This window comes from Rattus norvegicus, chromosome 3, assembly GCF_036323735.1.
Source record: "Rattus norvegicus strain BN/NHsdMcwi chromosome 3, GRCr8, whole genome shotgun sequence".
Taxonomy (NCBI): Eukaryota; Metazoa; Chordata; class Mammalia; order Rodentia; family Muridae; genus Rattus; species Rattus norvegicus.
In genome coordinates, this window is record NC_086021.1 from 128543976 (window position 1) to 128569242 (window position 25267).

The 25267-nt window shown below is 43.0% G+C and overlaps 2 protein-coding genes across 16 annotated transcripts in view; one reads left to right on the forward strand and one right to left on the reverse strand.

The window, feature by feature from the left end:
* Window positions 1-9731: 9731 nt before the first annotated feature.
* On the reverse strand, window positions 9732-11856 carry Lcmt2 (leucine carboxyl methyltransferase 2). Its single transcript, NM_001011956.1, has one exon. It carries the CDS (start codon window positions 11803-11805, stop codon window positions 9745-9747), a length of 2061 nt encoding a protein of 686 aa, NP_001011956.1. The 5' UTR covers window positions 11806-11856; the 3' UTR covers window positions 9732-9744.
* Window positions 11629-25267, forward strand: part of Adal (adenosine deaminase-like) — a 28206-nt gene continuing 14567 nt past the window's right edge. For 2 of the 15 annotated variants that reach the window (XR_010064618.1, XM_017591734.3), the window contains exons 1-9: window positions 11735-11871; window positions 13242-13452; window positions 13677-13807; window positions 14373-14433; window positions 18555-18642; window positions 20081-20162; window positions 22328-22454; window positions 23426-23506; window positions 24822-24960. Coding sequence is in view for 13 of the 15 variants with exons in the window: in XM_017591734.3 (XP_017447223.1) it covers window positions 13393-13452; window positions 13677-13807; window positions 14373-14433; window positions 18555-18642; window positions 20081-20162; window positions 22328-22454; window positions 23426-23506; window positions 24822-24960 (769 nt within the window). In the remaining 2 variants the exon portion in view is untranslated. The other 13 variants (XR_010064619.1, NM_001014047.2, XM_008762166.4 and 10 more) reach the window with 13 other exon arrangements.

Sequence of the window (25267 nt, forward strand, 5' to 3'; positions counted from 1 at the left end):
TGATTTTACTGTCTTATGCATTAACTTTTTTTTTTTTTTTTGGTTCTTTTTTTCGGAGCTGGGGACCGAACCCAGGGCCTTGCGCTTCCTAGGTAAGCGCTCTACCACTGAGCTAAACCCCCAGCCCCGTCTTATGCATTAACTTAAATGTCTCCTATTAGGTTCTATGCTAGCTCTTGCGAAATTAAACTAATTTATGCTGTATTGGTGCATTAGGCATATCCTAAGCTAAATTCATTTTTAACAAGATCATTTCTTCTTTTGCTGCCCCCCCTCTTTCTCTCTCGTGCGTGTGCGTGTGCGTGTGTGTGTGTGTGTGTGTGTGTGTGTGTGTGTGTGTGTGTCTCAGCAAGGCAGCAGGCAGTGACAGAACCTTGGTGTCATTCTTCATGTGCCACCCACATGTTTCTTTGAGACAAGGTCTCTCACTGGCCTAGAACTTGCCACATAGGACAGACTGTCTGGTCAGTGAACCCCAAAGACCCACCCTGCCTCCTCAGCGCTGGGATTACAAGGCCACACTTCCACAGCCAGCAGCAGGAGAATGAGCACAGGTTTCTAGAAGAACCTTCTAGATCTCAGCCTCAGATCCGCAAGCACTTTACCAACCGAGCTATCTTCCCCGCCCCGGCATTCCTGTTTTCTAATCTCACATGCTTTGCTGTGGTCTCTGAGTCTTCCGTCTTCTCTCCCTTGTGTGAGGAATCACTGTTAGTGCACCATGGCCAAGGAGACTGGCTAAAACCTGGACTCCATTATCAGGCTTCCTGGGTTTGGTGTGTTCCTCCCCCACCTCGCAGCCATGCGGCCTTTAGTCTTTTGTTTAACCCTCTCATATGCAAACTAGGGAAGATATCAGAGTTAAGATGGCCAGGATAATCAAAGGAGATGGTTTTTAGCTTGAGGTAGTTACACAGTCCTGGGTGCAGTGTGCTACTATTTTATGATTGCAAATGTCTGAACCGTGCTCCTTCCTTTGTTTTCACTGCAACAGCTCTACTTTCAGCGGCCACTTTTAGCCTGGGTTACCCACACTCCTGCTTAATGTTTTGTTCTGCCTTTGACCCTCCTCATCCCATCCCACAGGGCCCATACAGGCTACTTCCTAAAACACCAGGGAAGTCTCCAGATCAGTCACGGTGACTCCCTCCTTATATCTATAGCTTGCAACCTGCACTTTTCTGGGCATTTTCCTAGCCTTTGAGAATTTACCCAGCCCAGTGTCTGTCTGCTGTAGTACGGTGATGGAGGACCCAGGCTATACAACTCTGTTTGCTAACTGTGGAACCCGTGTGCCTCTCACTGTGTGTCCTCGGTTAGTACAGAAACTCCAACCAGGCTACGTCTTTACTTACACAACGTTTTCCACTCCTCGCTGTCTTCCTAAGATAGGTTTTGAGCATAAAGGGAGCTTTCACCCCTCACATACACAGGAGCACAGGTCTCTGGCTCCTCTGCTCTTGGATATCACGTTCCTAGTTTGATCCTGCCATGTCCTGTGTTAGTTTCTGCTGAGGCTTAGGCATCCATTCTCGGCATATGAGCATCGTACTGGATCTCTCTTTCCTCCCTCAAAGCCTATGATTCCTTCTCTGAGGCTTCCCTTGGCCTGACTCCGGGCCCTTGCTGGTCACATAACTGATAATTCTGCAATTTTTCTCCTTTAGTTTCATGTCACACACCGACTGTGGAGAACTATGATGCTGGTTCATATCTTTATGTCCTTAGAAAATTCTCTCAATTAGAATCTATCTGGAGCAGGCAAGATGATTCAGGAGGTAAAAGGGCTTGCTGTGCAAGCCAGATGACCTGCGTTGGATCCACAACAGAGGGAGAGAACCAAAGTTGTCTTCTGACTTCCACATACTTGTGGCAGATACACATACATACACATTAAGCACAAATATGCACACACACATACACATCAAACACATGCACACACAAGCATTTCAAACACACACGTACACATCAAGCGCACACTTGCACACACATACACAGCAAACACATATATACACTCAATAATAACAATTTCTTAAATCCCTTATTTCCTCTAACTCTATGATCATACATCCATACCAGCTGTTCTTATTCCTTTAGGGAACTGATGTCTGTTAGATTGTGAGCTCTGTGTGTTCTTGTGGGTAGAAACCATGCTTCCTCTCACAGTCCAAATGCAATATTAAACAGTCACTGAATACTGTGTTTACTGATTAAAATTTGGAGACAAAGCACTTGAGAGAGATTGTAGGCTATCCCTTACATTGTGCTAAATACTGTGTTCACATGATCTTAGCCAATGTTCTCAATGGTTTATATTAGTACCATTATTGTGTACCTTTGGTAGGTTTAGGAACTGTGAATTAGAGAGACTAAGTGATTTCCTCAAGAAGCAACTAGGACTCCAACCTCAGTTTATCTGACTCCAAGTTCCAAGATTTTAAGCCACTCTTTTCACGGGTACCATTGCCTCAGCCGCCCAGTGTGTCTTTCAGTTCTTTCTAGTTAGATCTTCAAGCTGCACAAACATTAGTTGAGGCTGTTGGTGACCACACCTCACCCTTGCTTTCTCCCCGAAGTAGCTGTACTTCCTCACTCAGTATTGCCCCCAGACCATATTCCTCATCTCATAAAAATGATGTACAGAATGCCACATATTCCATTATTCAAATTGGCCAGTCTTCTTTCATGTGGCGTGTATGTGTGTGCATGGTATATGCACAAATGTCACAGCTCACATGTGGAGGCCAGAGAACCATCTGTGGAAGTTGGTTCTCTCCCTCAACCATGTGGGTACTGAGGATCACACAGCATAGTCCAAGCCGGCTTTGAACTCTCTTTCCTCCTTATTTAGGCTCTTATTAGGGTTGGGGTTACAAACGCATGCATGCTGGTGTGCCTAGATCTATGCTTAGTTCCAGGGATCCCTTTAATTCCTGCAGGGGCGGGGGCGGGGGCAGAGGCAGAGTTCTGAGTTTGAGCCAGAGCTATACAGGGAAACTGTCTCAAAAACAAACAAACAAACAAACAAACAAACAAACACAAAAGAGAGACATTTCTCCATGGAGGAGGGAGGCAAATCACAGTCTAAATGATCAAGGCCTTCAAGAAGACTCTGAATAAAGGTGCTTGCCACCAAGCCTGAGGACCCAAGTTTAATCCCCAGGGCCCACACAATGAATGCAAAGAACTGACTCCCACAAATTATTCAGTGACTTCCACACATGCACTCTGTACATGTGTACACACACACAAACTTATTCTCTGTCTGTCTCTGTCTCTGTCTCTCTCTGTCTCAGTGTCTCTGTCTCGGTCTCTCTCTTTCTCTCTCCCTCTCTCCCTCTCTCCCTCTCTCTCTCTCTCTCTCTCTCTCTCTCTCTCTCTCTCTCACATACACACACACACACACACACACACACACACACACCAGAACACACACACATATGCATGCGAACACATATGCACGACATACCAGCCCATGCCCAGTGAAGCACCACAGCATTCTGGGAAGCTCCTGCATGTGTTCACGGGCATCTGTAATGCACACAGACACACATATAAGATCTTATAATATGTGGGGAAAATGAGAGATTATCGTCTGAAAATAAAACTATAGTGATCTTGCTGTCTCCAGTTCACTCTATAGCAGAGGTTGGCATTGAACTTCTGCTCTTCCTGCCTCTATCTTCACCTACCATGTTGCTGGGATTGCAGATGTGCCGCCACTCCTGACTCTTATGCTAAAGATAGAATCCAGGGCTTTGAACATGTTAGGCAAGCAATCTATCAATGCATCTACATGCCCAGCCCACAGGTCTTTTATTGTTGTTTTGTTTAAGACAGAATCTCGCAGTTTCCCACACTGATCTCAAATTTATAATCCTTCTGCCTCAACCAAGGGTTGTCATATGCACAGTCATGTCCAGTTATAACCTCTGCTTTAAACATTATAATCTGCTATTAATTCATTATTGATTTTTGCTTAACTAAACCACATAGCCATTTGTGTGATTTAAATTTTAGCACAATTACTGTGCTGTGCTCTAGTAATAAAACGACTGTGTTTGGACTCAGTTACCTAAATGTAAATTTGGTAGATTGGGGGTATGGGCTCTACTTTTCTTTTTAATTATTTATGGGAGGAAAGAAAGGAGTTGAGTATATAAGCTAAGTCTCTGGTTTATTCATAAACAAAACAATCAGCTGACTTAGCTCTCTCTGATCTAACCGAAAGCCTAAAAATGTGAATACGCTAGGAAATGAGAGGCCGAGGGTGGCTCAATATCTCCAAACCATCTCATTACAGTTTACTTAGCAGCCTTAACCTTCCGACCGGAAGGTAGCAAATGACTTTGCACATAGAAACAAGGACAAGGCTTTACTCTATTTACTTATATTAAGACGACATACCAGCCCATGCCCAGTGAAGCACCACAGCACTCTGGGAAGCTCCTGCACGTGCTCACGGGCATCTGTAATTGCATGTTCTTCGTCTTTCAGATTAGTTTTATAGCCTAGTTAATTCATTCCATCTCCAAAGGATATGGGGTAACCGTGGACCACTGTTAAGCAAAGAAGGCCAAACCGCAGACGGAAATTGCAGCCCAAGAGGTTTGGATCCATTCCATAAGGCTGAGTGGGCTGGTCATGTGGATTATAGGGTAAAGGCATTTGCTGCCAAGCCTGGTGACCTACTCAGTTATTAGAACGCTCAAAGTAGGAGAGAACTGACTGTTCCAAATTATCCTCTGGCCTCCACATGCACATCGTGGAACTCCCACACGTGGATGCACACACACAAACACACACACACACACACACAAAGAAAGGAAGGAAGGAAGGAAGAAAGGAAGGAAGAAAGGAAGGAAGGAAGGAAAAAGCTAGGAGTGACACCAGGAAGCCCTTACTCAGGCTAAGAAGGTTGAACTTAAAAGTGCTGGGGCTGGGGCCTGGAGATGGCACGGTAGGTACAGTGCATGAAGAACCTGCAGGAAGCCTGGGTTGGCAGTACACATCTCTAACCCCAGTGTTCCAGAGGTGGAAGGTGAAGACATGGGTCCCAAGAGGCTCATGAACCAGCTGGCCTGACAGATGCAGGAGCAAACAACAAACTGGGAAGTGAGACGATGATTCTGCCCCATGGCTGCTTTGAGCTCACCATGTTCTGTAAGTAAAGCCCCAGAAACTCATTGGTTCCCCAGGGTGAACTCTAATGGGCTAGTACTTTGATGTTCACATCTCCCCCAGGGAAGCAGTTTTTACAACAGTTTGTGGGGTTTTGTGGATGTTGTTTGTTTGTTTGTCTTGATACTGGGGTTTTGATGTATAACTGCCTTATCTGAAACTTGTCACAATCCACCTGTCTCAGTCTCCTAGCTGCTGGAATTGCAGGTATGTACCCTCCCCCTAATAAGCCTTGATGTCAAGCATTACTGGATAGAGCCTATGCTTAGGAACTCACCTTAGTGACTTGTTCTCATATTCATCAAATTTCCATAGACAATACACTTCTCTTATCCAAGGAAAGGTTGGTTACATTTGAGATTCCCTGTGGAATGAGCTTGAGAGGAAGCATGGGTTGCTGGGGGTTGGGCTTGGGATCACAAAATGCATAAACAATAAACTGTGACTTCAAAGATCACCTAGGAAATACTTGGACCCTAGAATAGATGTATGGGAGCATATCTATCTCCCAACGGCCACTCAGAAGGATTAAAGCTGCATAAAGACAAAAGGTGGACCGGAAGATCATTCTTCAGTGACAGGGTCCTAGGTGGGAGGGTCAGGACAGCAGAAGATGAAGACAGGAAAAGGTGAAGGCAGATGGCATTAGGAAGTCTTGGACAAGCTGATGACTTGTAAGCTTTATTCAGAAGTATGGCATCTACATCCAGGAGAGAAATGGGACAGAGTCCGCAGAGAATATCACACAACCGGACAAAGTCAACAGGAAGCGAATCAAGCACAGTTGCACAAAGGGAGCACGGGGTGTTTCAAGAGCCTTACAGACCTAGCACACAGCAGCCTTAGGACTGACTGACAGCTAGCTAACTCCAGTCTCTACAAAAGGGAACACCAAATTCCCAGGAACTAAAATCTTAATTCCTTTGAGGCCCTGGACACCAGCCCTAGACTGGCTTTGCGAAGTCTGTTCTTGGGCAATGACACAGACCTAGGTTCCTGTTGTCCTCTCATTGGGGTCTCTGAGAAAAGCATTGGATTGGCCTGGCTTTCAACAGTGGACATTTAGTTGAAAAACAGGGCAGGCAAAGAAGTGTTAGCTTAGCCTCTGAAGGACAGTTCATATCCAGGAACGGCTGTGGGTTTTTGTGTGTTCTTTGATGTTTCTCATGCTGTGTTTTCATGTCATCCTTGCACAGGACCCAGGCTTATCCTCACTGTGTCATTCCAATGTTAGCACATGTGCTGCCAAATGTAAATGTGTCTTGCCCACTTGTACATCTGTGCAACACACATGCCTGATGCCTTTGGAGGCCTGTAGAGGGCATTGGATTCCTGGGAACTGGAGTTACCAATGGCTGTGAGACTCCATGTGGGTGCCATGAATCAAACTTGGGTCCTCTGGAAGAGCAGCCAGTGTTAACTCCTGAACCATCCCTGCAGCCCCACACCTGTCCTCTTATTCTAATCGTATGCACTGCTTATGACCCAGAGGAAAGGCTCTTCTCTTTCCTTAATAGTTTTTCTTGCCTAGAAAGAAAACTTACGAAAAGAGGGATGGCAATCACTAAAAATAACTCTCAAGGGCTAGAGAGATGGCTTAGAAATGCTGACTGCTCTTCCAGAGGTCCTGAGTTCAATTCCCAGCAATCACACGGTAGTTCACAACCATCTGTAATGGGATCCAATGTCCTCTTCTGGTGTGTCTGAAGACAGCTACCGTGTATTCGTATACATAAAATAAATAAATAAATCTAAAAAAAAAAAAAACCCCACAACTCTCAAAACTATGCCAAGGTCCAATAGTAGAATTTCAGAACAAAAATATTCAAAATTGCCATAAAGAATAAAAAATTCTCTTCCAATTTCAAGAACTGCTGCAGACAGCCACTAATAAAACTAACCCAGCACCCATGCGTGACCAGTACATGATAAAAATGTCTAAATGTTCTAATTAAGAAGAGTTTTAAGAGGTCATCTAACTAAGAATGTTGCAAAAATAGGGTTAAAGTTAGAAGGCATGCTAAATCTTATAATTACTTCCAGAAAATACAAGTTAGTTCTCTTGAAGGAACAAGTCCGGGCTCAATTACTCATAAAGGGCGGCCTGACATAATAGGCCCTGCTGCATGATTTGGGTCTGGCAGACATTCTCTTGATGCCTCCCTCTACCTTTTTATACCCACAGTGATGAAATTATGATTGCTGAATGAAATGGGTTTATTATCAGGTCTGATTAGACTTCTGCTACCCAACTGAGAACACAAATTGCAAACGGTCTCCTTGGACTTGCTCCTGAAAGCTGGAAGTAGGCTGTGGTAAACTTATAAACACATCCATCATGCTACAGTCAATTGTCTAGCACTGGGCCCACTGAGAGCCTTGCCAGATGCTGCCCTGTATTCCAAGAGTCATGCCATAACCATTGAGCTTTCTAGAAAGAGCCTCAGGAAAATTTATGTTACTCCTCAACCCTACTCAGTTTTTATATTAACTACCCTTCACATTCATTTTATGTGCAAAGGTCATAAAAAAAAAACATTTAGAGAAAAGGGACTTTGTGTCATGAAGTCCACTAAGAAGTTAAGATTAATGGGGGCTGGAGAGGTGGCTCAGTGGTTAAGAGCACTGACTGCTCTTCCAGAGGTCCTGAGTTCAATTCCCAGCAACCACATGGTGGCTCACAGCCATCTGTAATGGGATCTGATGCCCTCTTCTGGGGTGTCTGAAGGCAGCTACAGTGTGCTTACATACATAAATGAATCTTTAAAAGAGAAGTTAAGACTAATGGTTAGTGATAATTAGTTGGATACTTACAGAATCCCAAGATTCTGTATCCAGGATTGTACCAGTGTGATAGTTCCATCAAGCCACTACCTCTAAGTTATGAAGATGTGTTATACACAACTTACATGACAGATTAGGTCTCAAAACTTAAGAAATGTCATTACTATCTTCAGAACTTAATAGGGACAGATTATCATTTAAGGGATAACTGAGGGGAGCCTACTGACTGTAGATTATAAGATACACTACAATCCCAACATTCTTTAATGTTTTTAAATTTTCACAAGTTGCTAACTGCTACTTGTGGTGGTTTGAATGAAAATTCCCCATACAGGCTCATGAATTTGAAGACTTGGTCCCCAGATGGTGGTACTGTTTGGGGAGGCTTAGGTGTCTGCTAAAAGAAGCATGTTACTGGGTGGGAATGAGGCAATGTGTGTGTGTGTGGGGGGGGTGTATGTGTGTGTGGGGGTGTGTGTGCTTTGAGAGCTTAAGGCCTCTCCCTATTTGTAGGTTGCTGTTCTGTGCTTATGGTAAAGGCCGTGAGTTTTCAGCATTCTTCCTTCTAGCCACCACACCAGGATGGTTTGTCTCTGGAACCAAAAGCCCAAATAAACCCTTCCTTAAGTTGCCTTGGTCATGCTGTGTCTTCACAGGAAAGCAAGAAAAGTAATTAATACAACATATTGGGTAATGCAGCTTTATCCAGGAGTCAGCACAACTTCTAGGTCTGAGGAGTTTAAGGAAAAGGAACAGCTCCTAAAAGCTGAAGCAATGTAGCAATGCACTGTAAGTCTTCTTCCTTACCACATAGGTTATATACACCAGCACCTATGGCCTTGACAGAATGCACAATGTTAACCTGCAGCCTGGCAGAGCCACAGCTACTGTGGCTTGCTTTTTGCTCTCCCTCCCCACAACACACATCTTCTTCCAGTATTTGTGTATAGTATAATATTATATAGTTATTTCTCATCTGACTTGTGGGCTGATGCTGCCTATATAAGCTGCTTGGGAGCTCAGAACAGTGCCCAGCTGACACAGACAGGTAGAACAAGATCTGGAACAAACATCCTTCATTATAGAAAGTACAAAATTAAGGCATTAAATGTTTGGTTTACTAGCACTTATAAAGCTAAATAAGTATAAAACATTAGCAAAAAAAGGGATCAAAAGCACAATTTTCAAGTTGTACTTTTTCTCATTGTTAAAGTTCTCTATATTCAAATTAAAAGCACGAGTCTTTAAACTGCAGAGTTCATTTCAGATTGTTCACCCATAGCAACAGGCCAACACTATATTCCTGAATTATATTCAACTGTGTATTTTTACCTGTATGAAACTTCTTCCAAAATATAATTAATCTAGGTCACAAGACCCAGGTTTGGGAATTTTTTTTTACTTAGGCTAAAGGTTGTTGTGACTCAATAAATGGCTAAGATTTGAAAATTGGTAGAATCCCAGAAAACCGGACACATGGTGCTGTAGGCCCTAGGACGTAGGCCACTCTCGACTGCTTTATTTATTTTTTTGGTTCTTTTTTTTCCGGAGCTGGGGACCGAACCCAGGGCCTTGCGCTTCCTAGGTAAGCGCTCTACCACTGAGCTAAATCCCCAGCCCCCGACTGCTTTATTTTTATACTCACTGTTGGTATGTATTTTAATAATCATTTTCATGGTCTATGCTCAATAGTGTGGTAAGGAAGAAAGGTATGTGTGTTGGGAGTGTGGCAAGACAATCAAATTCACCCTTAGGTCCTGAATATATCAAGTCCAGTCTTTATTGCCCTAAACCTAAGGAGGAAAGATCTAATCCCACTGTGTGGGGGTTGAAGTAAGTACCAAAGGAAAAGCAGTTCCCTCCGCCTCCAATAAGCAGGAGCTGCTGCTCTTCAGGAAGGAGGGCACTGCTGTGGTTGTGCAACATTAATGGCCATGGCACAGACGCGGTGTCAATCTGATACTCGGAGCTCAACCCTGTAGTCAAACTGATAACAGTCACTCCAGGAACTGAGGAGGAATGAATCCAGACCCCTCCAACCAGAAGCAGCTTTCCATTAAATACATGAGCAGTGTGAGAGTACCTTGGGGTAATGGAGGGCTGGATATGTATTGATTCCCAGAGGAATCCAGAGGATACTGGTCTGAGAAAGAATACAGAACTCAACGGTTCCTCAGAAGCCCCAAGACCTCCAGCGATAAGTGCTCCCCCTTGCCAACTGCAGGCGCTGTGGGAATGCCGACCTTCGGGTGATGAGCCTTGTACTGGGATTCTGACCCAAGCCATTGTCTCTACATGTAGAAAACGACAGTCACTTAGTACAGGATCCGTCACACTTCGACCACCATACACAAATAAATATCTTTGATTCTGATAGTATACTTCGGTTGTTGAATGCCTCCAACATGACAACATGGACCCTTCTTCCAAGGCAGCCTTTGTTACCACTACATTTTGGCCCTCGGGGCAATTATCCTCACTTTTGTATATATCAAGTTGGAGAGCCCCAGAGGCTGGATTTACTGGGGATAGTCTCCCTCCAAGAACCAGAACCCGAGTATCTGAAAGCCTTGTCATGGTGTGATAAAGGCGTCCATCCCACTGGCCTTCAGTCCCCAAAGTACTTATTTGGCAGCCTTTCCATTCAGAGTCACAGGATCTCGAGAGCAAGTGAAACCTGCTCACCCGGCAGTGTCGGCCCTCTTGTTCTCCAAAGCCTCCTGCACTGAAAATAATGCCAGGGCTCAAGAGAACAGAGGTGTGGCCATATCTCTGCAGACTTGAGTGCTGGTGGTCGCTAGTGACTACACTGGCAGAAAGAAACCCTGAAGGCAAAGCAGGATCTATCTGAAAAGAAGCTTCCGAGGGCAGAAACACTGGAGTTTCTGACAGAATATCTCCCCTAGATGCTGCCAGGATGAAATAGTGGGAACACTTCAGATGCCATTCCTCAAATTCATCAAAGGGCTCAAGTGTCTCAACTCGCCGGCGCTCATCTGCAGGGATAAGGCGGCGATAGAACTCGTTCAGGTCCAGGGCGCTGCAAGTAGTCCAGCCAGCTTGTAGGAAGCGCTGGCGCTGGGCCTCCACGTCCGGAAAGAGTTCCAGTCCATGCAGGGGTGAGTTCAACCGCCGAAAGTGCTGCAGCATGATTTGCCCGAAGGCATCACCCGGCTTCATCTGCTCATAGATCACAAAAAGGGCGTTGGGGAAACGCTGGGCAACCCAGGCGATGAGGGCTGCAGCTCTGGAAGGCTCCAGGTAGGTCAGCACCGCCTCGGCCAGGATCAGCGTTGGGGAGGTGGCGTCCAGGCCAGCACTGTCCAGGGCCTCGCCCAATCGCTGGAGCTCCCGCAAGTCAGCGCCCAGGATGCGGTAGTCCGAGCTCTCAAAGCACAGAGTTGACGCTGAGTCCCCGATCTTGAAAGGACCGGTCTGCGCGCACAGCTCCGGGGTCTCCTCGATCCTCTTCGCCTTGAGCCGAGACACGTCCGGAAAGTCCACCTCCCAGACAGCAGTTCGGGTCAGCAGGCCCGCAGCTTTCAGACGAAAATAAAGCGAGTCGGAACCTGAGCCCAGGGACAGGATCTGTGCTCTGGTCGGGGACCGGATCGCGCCAGTGAGATCGAGGAAGGCGCGCACGCAGTGACGCACGGCGCGCGCGCGCACGTAATAGCCGCGGTGGATAAGCGGCGTGCGCCGCACGATCCCTGGGACCAGCAGCGGCGCGAAGGCATCGCTCACGTACCCTTGTGCGGCTAGCGATCGCTTGCTGAGGGAGCTGCTGTCATTGGTGCTCTGAACCGTCCCCGTCCGGCGCTGGCGGCTTCGCGGGCCCATGACCAGAAGGCGCTCCGCAATTCTCCACACAGAACGTTCACCGAACTCCAGCTCTCCCGCTTCCGGGTGCGTCACTTCCGGGCAAATCGCTGTCAGCCAAAAACCGCGAGAGACTTTTTGACATTTTTTTTCCTTCCAAATTACATTTTCCCGCGAACACGCCCTCTGCTTACTTAACAGCTAGCGTTTGGGGAGTTCAGGTTACCACTTTGTACAGGCATTTTCTATAGGGAACAACCTTGTATAGGTCCTCGTATTTGAGAACATTTTCAGGTGAGTCGGAGGCTGACAACCTGATATCCTTTTGATCCGGCAAAAGAGGACCAGCATTTCGTATCTTTAGCAGTCAAGAATAGATTGTTCCTTGCACGAAAGTAACAGTTTTTCCTTTATTGAATGTTCTCGTTGCGAGGAGGACTCATTTAAATCTTAAATTAGGCCACATGGAAAGTGCTTTACAGCTTTAAAGATAATTACCGATAGTTTAACCTCCTGCCCCCGTACATGCTATTGAGTCTCCCGCGTTCTAAGTTCTGTGCTAGGTCTACAATGAGTAAAGTATTCAGCATGTCTTCACTTATAAAATGACACTCCCCTCCACTTCCAAGATTCCGTGGTTCTTATGTGGTATGGAGTATGCCCGCTGTGGTGGTGTTGAGTTCGCTTTTTTTAAAGGAAGCAACCCAGGTTGGAGTTTTAAAGAAAGTTTCTACATTGTGTGCCTAGGAGATATCAATAAGAAAACACTCCCAGAGATATGTAGAAATCTTATCATTTACTAATTTGGTGTCCGCCTGGATTAGGGAAGGAAATTAGAATGACTTTAAGAATGATTAACTCAGAGCAGTAGTATGTAAGGGCTGAGAGTATGTGTTTTGGAGTCCCACTGGGTCAAGACAAAGTTTCTATGAAGATTTGGTTATTGGAAAATGTTGTTTTGGTATTAGGAACTCATTAGTGATCTTAGAAGAGCAGATTCTGTGGCAGAATGATTCAGTGAGTGGAAGGTATGTTAATAAAGGTATCCAGTCTACCCAGGAGGAGCTGAGACAGGAGACAGCAAGTACTAGGCACCATCCAGAGACAGGATCTGGTCCTGACAGAACCCAGCCCATTTAAGGAACGTGTTTGTGCAACATAGACTTCGAAATGAAAACTGTTTTCTTGTGAAAGCAAATATATGTTATGTGTGCAGGTTAACCTGACCTTACCCAGTAGATAAGGGTTAAAGGAACAGACGAACTCTGGATTTTCAGTTTTCCTTTTTTTCTTGTTCGTATTTTTTACTAGTCATTTCCCCACAGCAGACACACCTAAGTAATCTTTGTTTAACTTAGTGGGAGCTGGGGAGTGGGGGGGGTGTAAAAAGAAGATATCAGCAGTGGTGTTTCTGTTTCCTATGGAAGATCTGAAAATAGTTATATTTGTTAGTATAGGTGAAAGTGATCCGAAAGCTACACATAGAGCAAGTCTTCTTAAAATATGGCAATCTGAAGAAAGTCCAGCACCTCAGAAATTATGATTTTGTAAGTTGTATTGTCCAAGCCAAGAATAAAATCCAAGAGAAACTTTCCTTCTACTAAAGTGATGGAGGCCAGACAGCAGTGGGCACGGAAGACAGACTTTTACATGCAATTGCCAAAAGTGGTAAGAATTAACTACATAATTCTTGTTGTTGTATAATGGCTGTTATATCATTTTCCACAGAAGAAAAGTAAAGTTTATTGGTAGAAATTATAGAAGGCATATACCTAAATCAAGTAGCTTACCTAGTATAAACTACAATTAGGAACCAGGCAACCAGAGCCTGGTATGAGGCCATGAATCTAATAGATACTTGTTAACGTTTTACTGATTGTACTCTTTTTTAGGAGCTTCACGCCCACTTGAATGGCTCCATTAGTTCCAGTACCATGAGGAAATTAATAGCCAAGAAGCCACATCTTCAAGTTCATGGTCACATGACAATGATTGACAAGGGAAAGAAAAGGACTTTAGAAGAGTAAGCTTGGGGAGGATGTAGGAGTTTTTGTCTGTCTGTATTTTGAGATTATAATATGTAAAAATCAGATATTTGATACTTAAATAGGGTAGACATCTGGCATGAAATATACAACATAACATACACCATTTTTCCAACTGTCACACTACTGACAATAGGTTTAATGATTTATATGTCATATTGAGTTGCTTCTTAGATTTGAAAATAAAGACAGATTGATTTTTCTCTATTTGCTATCCTGGCAGGATTAAAGAATAGGAATGATTATTTCATACTTTTCAATATAAATAAATAATATATTATTTTAGCTTTTAAATTGTCTTTCTAGATCAATGTAATTTTGAAAAGAAGAGTATCCTGTAGTTCTTTGTAAATTTAAATATATATTTACGCCGGAGAGACAGCTCAGCGGTTAAGAGCACTGGCTGCTCTTCCTTAAAATAAGTAAATAAATATATACTTACTATTAACTTCAAATTTACTAATTAATTCCATTCTGAGAGTTTTTCTTGAGTAACAAGTTTTTGTTGACAAATGTGTATTAAAACATTTGTTTCATTTGTAGATGTTTCCAGATGTTCCAAGTTATTCATCAGCTTACTACTAGTGCTGAGGACATCCTGATGGTGAGACACGGAGGAGGGTTAGAACAGTCTGACTTTTCAAAGCAGTGCACAGTTAATGTTGCCTATGGCCTTTTCCTATCATCAACACTCTGATGAAAATGCTCCCTCCCCCCCCACCCCAGTTTCTCTTTCTCTCTCTTTCTCTTTATTTTTTCCTTTTTCTGTTAATTTACAGATTTTTTTTTCATGACAACTCTTTTAAAAATCAGTGTAAGACATTGGCCTAAGAGCTAATGTAAAGTCTGTTGTTTTAAAACGAGGAAGTGGATAGAAGGGAAAAGGGGGAAGTAAGGAAAGAACCAAGATCAGAATCTTGTGAAAGCCTGACCCGTTTTCCATATAGGACATGTCATAAGAAATAGCTGGAAGCTGGAGAGGTGCTCACTGGCTCTAGCAGAGGACCTGGATTTGATTCCCAGCACCATGTAGGGTCCTGCTTGTAACTTCAGTTCCAGGCATCTGATATTCTCTTCTGATCTCTGTGGCACTGCACACACATGGTACACAGACATATGTGCAGGAAAAATATTTGTGCACACAAAATAAAAATAAATTTTCAAAAAAGAGGACTATTTGTCCTCAGATAGCCATTATGTTCTTATCTGTTCCTCTCTCCCTTCTTTTCCATGGAGCCCAGACTGGTCTCATATTCTCCTGTAGTTGAGGCTGGCCTTGCATTCCTAGTCTTCCTGTCTCCACCTTTCTTTCTTTTTTTTTCTTTTTTTTCTTTTTTTTTTTCGGAGCTGAGGACTGAACCCAGGGCCAAGTGCTCTACCACTGAGCTAAATCCCCAACCCTGTCTCCACCTTTCAAATGCTGGGATTCACCACCAGGTCAGTAAGAGAAACTGTGACACATGCCTATAATCCAGCACTCGAGAAGACCACAAGTCCAGGTCAATCTGGACTGTATAGCAAGATTGACACCAAGAGAGAAGGAAGAGGGAGGGAAGGGGGAGGAAGGGGGAGAAAGGGGGAGAAAGGCATGCCCAGGAAAGGAAAGAAGGAGTCAGATACAGAAAAGGACAAAATAGGGCAAGGTAAGTAGTTCATTGGTAGGTAGAGGGCTTGCCTAGAATAAAGAGCCCCTGGGTTTGGTTTGATCCTTATCATACCTGAGGGCCAAAAAAAACAAAACAAAAAATACAATTTGTGTCTGGAGAATTAACTTTGAAGTAGTCAGGATTTTTTTCCTCCTTGGAATAAACATGTCGATTGTATTGATTTTCTTATAGAGAAGAATTAACTTCGATAATTTAATAATTTCCTCACTTCCTCCTTTTTCCTTTCACTCACTTCTTCATGTTTTTTAAACAACAACAGACTTTACATTAGTTCTTAGGCCAATGCCTTACGCTGATTTTTAAAAGAATTGTCATGAAAGTAGTAATCTGCTCAGTACAAGTTGAGTGTATACTCCCAGCGTCTCAGTCACTCTCAAATGCATGGGGATAAAGAGACACAAACACAGCCCCTGCTCCTGTGGCTTTGTCGGTAGATGGAGCCACGGCTCTCTGTTGGACACAGAGGTAGGGTTTATAGACATCCCAAATGATACAGTCTCATTATCTGTTCAGCAGATGCCAGGGAGCACAGCCTACCACAAGAGCTCAGCTCTTACTCTATTAGTGGATATCACAGGGAAGATGGTGAAGTTCTAGGTTTTGAGAGTTTGATGTACTATGAGTAGAGTAATGCTATGTTCACCTGCTTCACTTTGTTTCAGATCGAAGGTTGGTGGAAAGCTCTTAAATGAGATGAGACGTAAAGATTCTATGCATTTGCTTTAGTACTGGTGGCACAGGCATCTACAGGTGATAACAGTGAAGTAGCCATATATTACATGAACATCTTTAAGACTAAGAGATCATTTGCTAAAGTTGTGAGATTGTGGGTCATCCTGGCTTGTTTTTGACAACTTGACATAAACCTTGACAGACGTGGAAAGAGGGAATCTTCATTGGTAAAATGTGTCCATAAGATTGGTCTGAGGCAAAGTCTACTGGGTAGTTTTGGTTAATTATTTGTGTGGCAGGGCCTAGCCCGCCATGGACAGTGTACCTCTGCCGAGCAGACCATGAGAAGCAAGCCAGTAGGCAGCACTCCATGGCTTCTCCTTAGTCTCTACCCACCTCCAGGCTCCCACCTGGACTTCTCTCAGTGATAGAACATGAATTGATGGTTGTAAGCTTAAATCCTTTTATCACCAAGCTTCCTTTAGTCATAGTGTTTTATCAAAGCAATAGAAACCCTAATGAAGACACGGGGTTTGTGTAAACCCTGGTCAAGATGACCTATGTGTAATGTAAATGAGTCAGGACTGAAATATGTAAGAAAAATAAGGTGCTCTACAAGGGTCTTGTATGGTGGCGCACACCTTTAGTCCTAGCATTTGACAGGCAGAGGCAGGTGAATCTCTGTGAGTTTGAAGTCAACCTGGTCTATGCAGTGAGTTTCAGACCATCGAGTAAGATCCTATCTCAAAACAAACAAAACACCTCTATAATGTACTAGATGTGGCACTTGGTGCAACTTTCTTGAGGTAAATTTTTTGTTCCTTTTCCAGATGAAAACAGACTTAAAGTGATTAAGTATGGCCAGGTATAATGGTGGATACTTGTGATCTCAGCATTCAAGTGACTGAGGCAGAAGCATTGTATTGTGAGTTCAAGGCCAGCCTAGACTAAATTTTTTTTTTTTCGGAGCTGGGGACTGAACCCAGGGCCTTGTGCTTGCTAGGCAAGCGCTCTACCACTGAGCTAAATCCCCAACCCCCCTAGACTAAATTTTGAAACCTTATCTCAAAAGCAAAATAAAGGTCGAGGGCTGAGCATGTTGGTGCATGTCTTTAATCCCAGTACTTGGTAGGCAGAGGCAGATGGATCTCTGAGTTTGAGAACAGCCTCGTCTTCAAATTGAATTTCAGGACACTCAGGGCTACACAGGGAAACACTGTCCTGAAAAACTAGAACAAAAAAATCCTTTTTGGGCCAGGCAGTAGTGGCACACACCTTTAATCCCAGCATTGGGGAGGCAGAGGCGGGTGGACCTCTGTGAGTTTGAGGCCAGCCTGATCTACAGAGCTAGTTCCAGGACAGCCAGGGCTATGCAGAGAAACCTTATTTTGGAAAAACAAAAGGGGTCGGGGGGGGGAATCGTTTTTGGTTTTCATAAGGGAAAAAAAGTGGGTGCAGACACTGTATTGCTATGACTCTTCTAGGTACCATCCTGTTAGGCATTGTCTGTGGAATCAGCCAACGCTTATTCCTTTGTTAGACACCGTCCTTGCACACAGTCAAAGGTTAGGATTGATGTAACGGCTGAAGGTGACTAGGACAGACCTGTGGGAACCTCAGTCTGGTCCTTTTCCCGTCTACATTTGATATTTCTTAGGGTTGATGGCAGGAAAGGAAAATGTGTACGGAATTAGATAGTTCTGCTTTAACACACACTTTCTTGCCTGAGGGGAATTTCCCCAAAAACTTCAGAGAAAAAATTTGCTTTGCTAGAATTTGATGAAAAAATACAAGGCGTTCCTAAATAACTTGCATAAGAACCTTAAGCCATGACCGTAGCTGACACACAAGTAATGTCTAAAGGTCATATTAGCAGTGCTGTTTATTTCAGTCTGTCCATTCCCCAGCACAAAACACATTTCATCGCAGCTCGATGGCTTTGACTCGGTTTTATCTGTTATTATAAACACTTGGAATGGTTTAAAGAAGGGAGAGAAAGCCAGGTATGCCACTAGGCAGGCAGAGGCAGGAGAATCAGGTAAGTTTAAGGCCCACCTAGAATATCTGAGACCCTGTCTCAGAAAAAGAAAAAGAAAAAAGAAAAAAAAAGAAAAGAGGAGAGGAAAAGAAGAAAGGAAGGAAAAGAAAAGAATGGCTGCTATGCAGACCTCATTTTCAGATGAGAATAGGGTCAAGGAAATTGTTGATGAACTGACATAATCTGTATTAAGAATGGAAAAAGCAGCAGGCATCCCTACTACCTGGGAGGTTTTGGTCAGGCTTTGCCAATGAAATTTAATAAATGAAATGAAACTGTAGCCCTTGGCCATTCATTAGGCACCTTCCTATAGATTATCAATATTGTGTACATTGCCTTTATTATCAGGTCACAAAAGATGTCATTAAGGAGTTTGCAGATGATGGTGTCAAGTACCTGGAGCTGAGGAGCACTCCCAGAGGAGAAAATGCTACTGGTAAAATTGAATTAGTCCTGGGTGAATGTCCTGTTGTTTCCATGTGTCCTGATCATACAAGGTTCCTATTTGTTTCTATTACTCAATAACAAATATCTTACATTAGCGATGCTTCAAGTGGCTTCTCATAAGTATGTGTGGAGCTGAGTTTCAAGTCTAGTGCCTCTCACACTATAGGCCAGTGACCTACTACTGGTCCACAGTGATGTCCAGCCTTCATGAGTTATTCTTGAATAAGTATGAAACCTATTTGGGAAGTAGTCCCTCTTTTAATCTGATCTTCCTTGTTTAGGTTTTCTTCAAGAAAAGGATACAGCATATGGGGAGATGGCTCAGTTGGTAAAGTACTTGCTTGGCAAGCATGAGGACCTGAATTCAAGACCCAGAACCCATGTAAAAAGGCGGGGAATGGTGTTCTTGCAACCTCAGCACTAGGGAAATGGGGACAGGCAAATTCCTGGCGTTTGATAAACAGCCAGTCATCAGCTTGGTCCTCTGCCAGTGAGAGTCTGTCTCAAAGGCAAGGTGAATGGCACCAGAGGAGGACTATCTATTCGGTTAATCTAAACAATTTAACTAAACTATTAGATTTATTTAATCAGCCTCAGAACAATTACTGGGCATATTACCCTAATCTATCTTTTTATAAGCACTTGCTGTTTGAGTCTTGCCTGGGTTCTTTCTGCTCCAGCAGTCTGTCCTCAGGGGTGTTTCACTCAGTCATGGACTCGTAGCCCATCACGTCTCACATGGAGACCGCCTTCTCTCTTCTCTCCTTGTGGTCTCTATCTATGACTCCCATTTTCTGTCTTTAATTACTTTTATGTTTACTTATGAACATTTTTATAAAGCACTTATTATCCTTAAAGTTGATTTTGGCTTTTCTTCACCTTTTTAGCTCTGTCCTTTCAATGTTACTGAAATACAGTTATCATTAACTGTTGTGATATCACTTACTGATAGGTTACTCTGAAGAGGTAGAAGCTGAAGGATCATGAGTTTGAACCCAGCCTGGGCCGCATCTTTTAGGGAATAGGTCTGTGCCTAGTGGAAGAGCATTTGTCTCAGGTTCAGTCTACAGGTGACAAAGAATACTATACTCAAATGTTTCTCCTTGGGGACCAGAGAGATGGCCCAGGATTTAAGAGCCTGTCTGCTCTTGCAGAGGACCAGTTTGGTTCTCAGCACCCATATCAGGTAACTAACCATAACATGTAAATCTCGCTCCAGGCCTCTTCTGGCCTCTGTGGGTGCTCATTCACATCTGTGCGTGTGCACGTTCACACAAGATAAAATATTTTTTAAAAAGTTGCCCTAAAGGTCATTCATCTTTAACCAGGCTGTAGCACGGCATACAGTGGTGTTCACTCAGTGACGCTGTTTGAAGGAGTAAATAGGTGACACTGTCTTCACGTGTGTTCCTCTGTGTTCTTCCAAGGCATGACTAGGAAGACTTACGTGGAATCCGTACTGGAAGGCATAAAACAGTGCAAACAAGAAAACTTAGACATTGACGTTAGGTAAGAAGATGGTATGTCAATAACAATATCCTTTTAAAAAACAGAATGTGGTATTTTACTGCCTGATAAAGGTAAGATGGATTTTTTTTAAAAATCAACTATTTTTACCTACAATATAAATAAATAGAATCAAGAACCTTGTTGCTGAAGGGGGAGTGCAATACTGAATTAGTCATCTGGCAGTAAAATTCTAGTATTTTTGCTCACGTTGAGTATGGCTTCTCACTGTTGTTAAGCTGAAGTAGACTTTTTATCGCTACCTGCATAGTCCCACATGATCTGGCTGCCTTTCTTCAATCACTGTCTGAGCCACTCCTTTTAGTCCATATTGGCCTACTCTCTCTCTCCTGCAGGCTAACACTATCCGTCTCAGTGGCACTTACTGGCACTTATGCCTTCCACCATGTCCTTACATAGCTACCTGCTCATTGTTCAGGTTTCAATTTGGCTGTTATTTCCTCAAGGAGGCCATCTTGACCTGTCTATTCAGCATGCTTCTGACCCCCAAGTCCCCTCCTCACCCATGGTCCTTGTTGTTGACTCACTGCTACATCCCCAGTACAAAGTCAGCCTTCTGACATTGTTATGTCTTTTGAGACAGGGTCAAGTAACCCAGATGGAACTGGAACTTGCTCTATAGACAAGGTTGTCCTTGAACTCCTGGTCCTCCTGCCTTTACCTCCCAAGTGCTGGGATTATTGCATGTGCCATGATACTTCATCACTTATTTATTCTTGCCAAAAACTAAATCTGGTCTAATTAAGCTTCTAGACTAGGTCCAATTATTTATTTATAGAAAATACAAGAGGGCATTTTAAAATAGAGATGCAACAAATCCAGACATGAGAAGCCTCGTAGGAGAAGCAATCTTATTTTCTTTAAACAAATAAATTATACAAAAAGAGTTAGGATGGAAATGAGAATGGGAGAGAACTGGCTAGATTTAAAGAAACGTAAGAGGATGGGGAGATGGCTCGGTTAGTAAGACTTGGCTAGCAAATATGAGGACATGACTTCAAATGCCTAGAACCCATGTTATAAGAAAAGCCAGAAGCCCATGTTGTAATCCTAGAGATGGTAAGATAGGAGTTGGAAACAGGCAGATCCTTGGAAGTTCATAGGCCAGCTAGTTTGGCCTACATGAGGAAGTTCCAGGCCAATGAGATTCTTTTTCAGACAAAAGGTCCTTGAGAAACCACATCCAATATCTTCTGACTTTCATGAACTCAAAATGTACATCCTACAATGAGCATGTGCACACCCGTACATAAAATACACTTTAAAAAAAGATAGGAGATACAGTGACTAACAAAGTATATACTTCATTTAGGTCCTGATTCAAACTAAAACTAAATACACACACACACACACACACACACACACACACACACACACACACACACACACCATCACCACCACCACCACCACCAACACCACTACTGCTGCTGCCACTGCCACTGCCACCACCACCAACGATATGGGAGAAAAGTGAGACAGTTGGAAATTTGAAGGCTAGATACCAATACTACTTAGGCATTCATGTCTTGTTCTGTGTATCAAAGTACAATGTTGTGCTTAGACTCACTACTTTATATAGTAAGCCACATCCAAGTGGCCAGACTCACTACTTTATGTAGTAAACCACATCCAAGTAGTTAGCCACTCTTTCCCTGGCAATGTTCAGAAATGTCTTTTTATATGCATTACTAGTTTTTCAAATGTGGATGGGTTGTTGTGTTGTTTTGATGTAGACAGGGTCTAGACATGGTCTAATGTGATCCAGACTGGCCTCAAACTCCACCCATTTTCTGATAATTTTGTGGTTCTGAGTTGCCTTTACTCTCTTGGTGGTTTTGTGCTAAGTAATCTCAATGAAGCAGTTGAGTAAAGAGAAGGCATATGATTATTAAAGGTAACCTTTTTTGGATTAGTTGGTTTGAAATTGATAGAGGTTTTTGTTTTGGTTTGGTTTTTCTGAGACAGTTCTCTTGCATCCCAGGCTGACCTTGAACTCACATTGTAGCCAAGGATAATCTTTCTGCCTCCGCCTTCCAGATACTTTGATTATAGGCACACATGCACCTACTCCGGCTTCATCTGTGAATTTCTTGATCATAATATCTTCCTGCCAAGTTCGTATCAACTGTATTTTTCTTATATTAAAGGTATTTGATGGCAATTGACAGAAAAGGTGGCCCGACAGTAGCCAAGGAGACTGTCAAACTTGCTAAAGAGTTCTTCCTCTCTGCTGAGGATACAGTTCTTGGCCTTGACCTCAGTGGAGATCCAACTGTAAGTTACGATATTGTCTCTCCTAACGGCAGAATCAGTGGGGGAGGATTAGGTTGGAGCATCATAGTATGCGTTGGTGTCCAGCAGACGCCATATGAAGCCCTGTTCTGCCCTAGACCATCAGAACACATAGCATGGCCTTCTTAAGGGTTTTAAAAAGAAATACCATAAAAATAGATTGTTGATATTATTGAATAAGACCATTCTCCATTCTTCTAAAGACAATATAACTAGTAACAGTCTCTATGTGCAGGAGTTAATTGCACTGTGTATGATGAATAGAGAAGGTGTTAAGAGTGTAATTATGCCATAAACCCCTAGATAGAAAGGTTTCATGAGCTTCCTAAGTGAAAGATTCAAACAAAAGTCTTGCTACTTGGGGCCAATTAATTCTTGTGAGCTGTCTTTGATATTTGTCTGGTTTTGTGATTTATTTATGTGGTTTTTTTTTTTTTAATCATGGAAGCTTTCTAAACCAAGTGAGTTCTCCATAATACTAAACATCTATATACATGTCTTTCAGAAATAAAAATTTTGGGACTAGAGATGGCTCAGTGGTTAAAAGTACTGACTACTCTTCCAGAGGTTCGGAGTTCAATTCCCAACAACCACATGGTGGCTCACAACCATCCGTATTGAGATCCGATGCCCTCTTCTGGCCCGCAGGCATAATGCAGGCAGAAAGCTGTATGGTGTATACTAATAAATAAATATTAAAAAGAAAAAAGAAAGAAAAATTTTGGCCTGTCATATCCAACTGACATATTGAGCTCAGCTCACTGGTACTGGACTTTCAAGGTCAGGGATAGCCTTTCCATGGTGTATTCCCTAAAGTGTCCAACATTATAGCTCTCTATAACCAAGAGGTTCAAAAGAAACCAATGTGTCATCATTTTACCCCTTAATTGGGGTAAAACCCCAGATCCCTCAATATGCTCAGAATTCTTATACACCCTCGTTTTATCTTCAAGATCGGACAAGCAAAAGACTTCTTGGAGCCTCTTTTAGAAGCTAAAAAAGCAGGCCTGAAGTTGGCGTTGCATCTTGCAGAGGTAAGTGCTGTCACAGAGTGGAGAGGGCAGGCTACTTTAAAAGCAGAGTTGTTTGTCAGTAACGAGAAATAAGCCTCTCTTGGAAAACATTTTTTCTTTTCTTTTTATGAGGTACGGTCTCATGCAACCCAGACTGCCCTGGAATTCACTTTGTAGCCAAGAATCACCTTGCTCCTTCTGCCTCCACCTCCCAAGTGCCAGGGTAATTTAGAAGATATATATTTTTTTTTTTTTTGGTTCTTTTTTTCGGAGCTGAGGACCGAACCCAGGGCCTGCCTTGCGCTTCCTAGGTAAGCGCTCTACCACTGAGCTAAATCCCCAGCCCCTAGAAGATATTTTTTAAAAGGGGAATTAGAAGTACTTTTAAATGTTAATTAAAACATTAAGACATGGTTTTCTTTAATATTAGTTTCTAAGTTTTTATGGTTCCCATTATTTTGTAACCAGTTATCTCTGGCCTGTTCTCAGGATCACAACCTGCTTGGTATCTTAGTTTCTTATTCGCTGCATTCATATAAAATAGTTCATTTTAAAATGATCTGGCCAGGGCTGGAGAGATGGCTCAGCCGTTAAAGGCTAGGCTCACAACGAAAAAATGTTCTGGCCAGCTGGACAGTGATGACCTTTAACCTGCACTCAGGAGGCAGAGTCAGGCAGATCTCTGAGTTTAAGGCCAGCCTAATCTACAGATTAAGTTCCAGGGCTTCTGTAGCCTAACCACCCCCCACCAAAAAAAAAATGTTCTTGTCACTTGCCTTCCAGTCCATCTAGGAGAAAATGATTATAGTATGTACATGGATAACCCTGTCAATATACAGTATAAGCGCATTGAGAGAAATGTGAGGCCATGGAGTCTTATGAAGTTAGATTTTCACCCTTACCTCCACTATCCCAGATTGTGAATATTGTTTTCAAAAACACTTTTTTGACTGAAAGTTTTATATGTCTGAAGAAATTTCAAGTATAAGGGATTACAGAACCAAAGGAAAAGGATGTGAAGTCCTCCCAAGAGGTGACGTTAAATTTAGTATGTAATTCTCTACTTTTTTCCTAATGTATGTGAACACATGTATACACATATAGAATCAGGGTCTCTATTTTATGTGTGAAAATTCTTTTTTAGGTTTTACTTCTTTATGTTCATACTTCCTAAGATTATTATTAGGCTGTAAATGACTGAAACAGCTAAGAAGGTTTGAGAGGGGTTCAGTAATTATGTTTTCTAAGAATCCTGGCATTCACTGCTCAGCGTGCAGAATAAAATACCTCGGTTACCAGCACAAGCCACTGATCCCCTCTTATCACTTTTCTGAAGATTCCAAATAAGGAAAAAGAAACACAGATGTTGCTGGATCTGCTTCCTGACAGAATTGGGCATGGAACATTCCTCAACACCCCCGAGGCAGGGTCAGTGGATCAGGTGAACTTCGTGAGGCAACACCGGATACCTCTTGGTAAGACTTAGAATGTCATGTTGCCTAGATAACCCTTTAGCCCCTTCTTTCTCCAGGCCCTGGACTACAAGATTTATGTGGAAAGGTACTGTTCTATAATTCAGACATTTACAAAATAAGACACATGGTATGTGTGCTTTCTGGTCTCATTAAGTGGTGGAACTTTTAGATTCTATTAGAAGATAAGTTTTAGGAGGGCAGCTCTCTGTGTGTCTTTCTATTTATCTCTGACTGTTATTCTCTGTCTCTCTGTTTCCCTGGTCCTCTCCTTCTCCTCTTCCTCTTTTTCTCTCTCTCCCTTTTTCTA

Coding starts and splice junctions, on each gene's coding strand:
- Lcmt2 (NM_001011956.1), bottom strand. CDS start 11,805: ATGGGCCCGCGAAGCCGCCAGCGCCGGACGGGGACGGTTCAGAGCACC.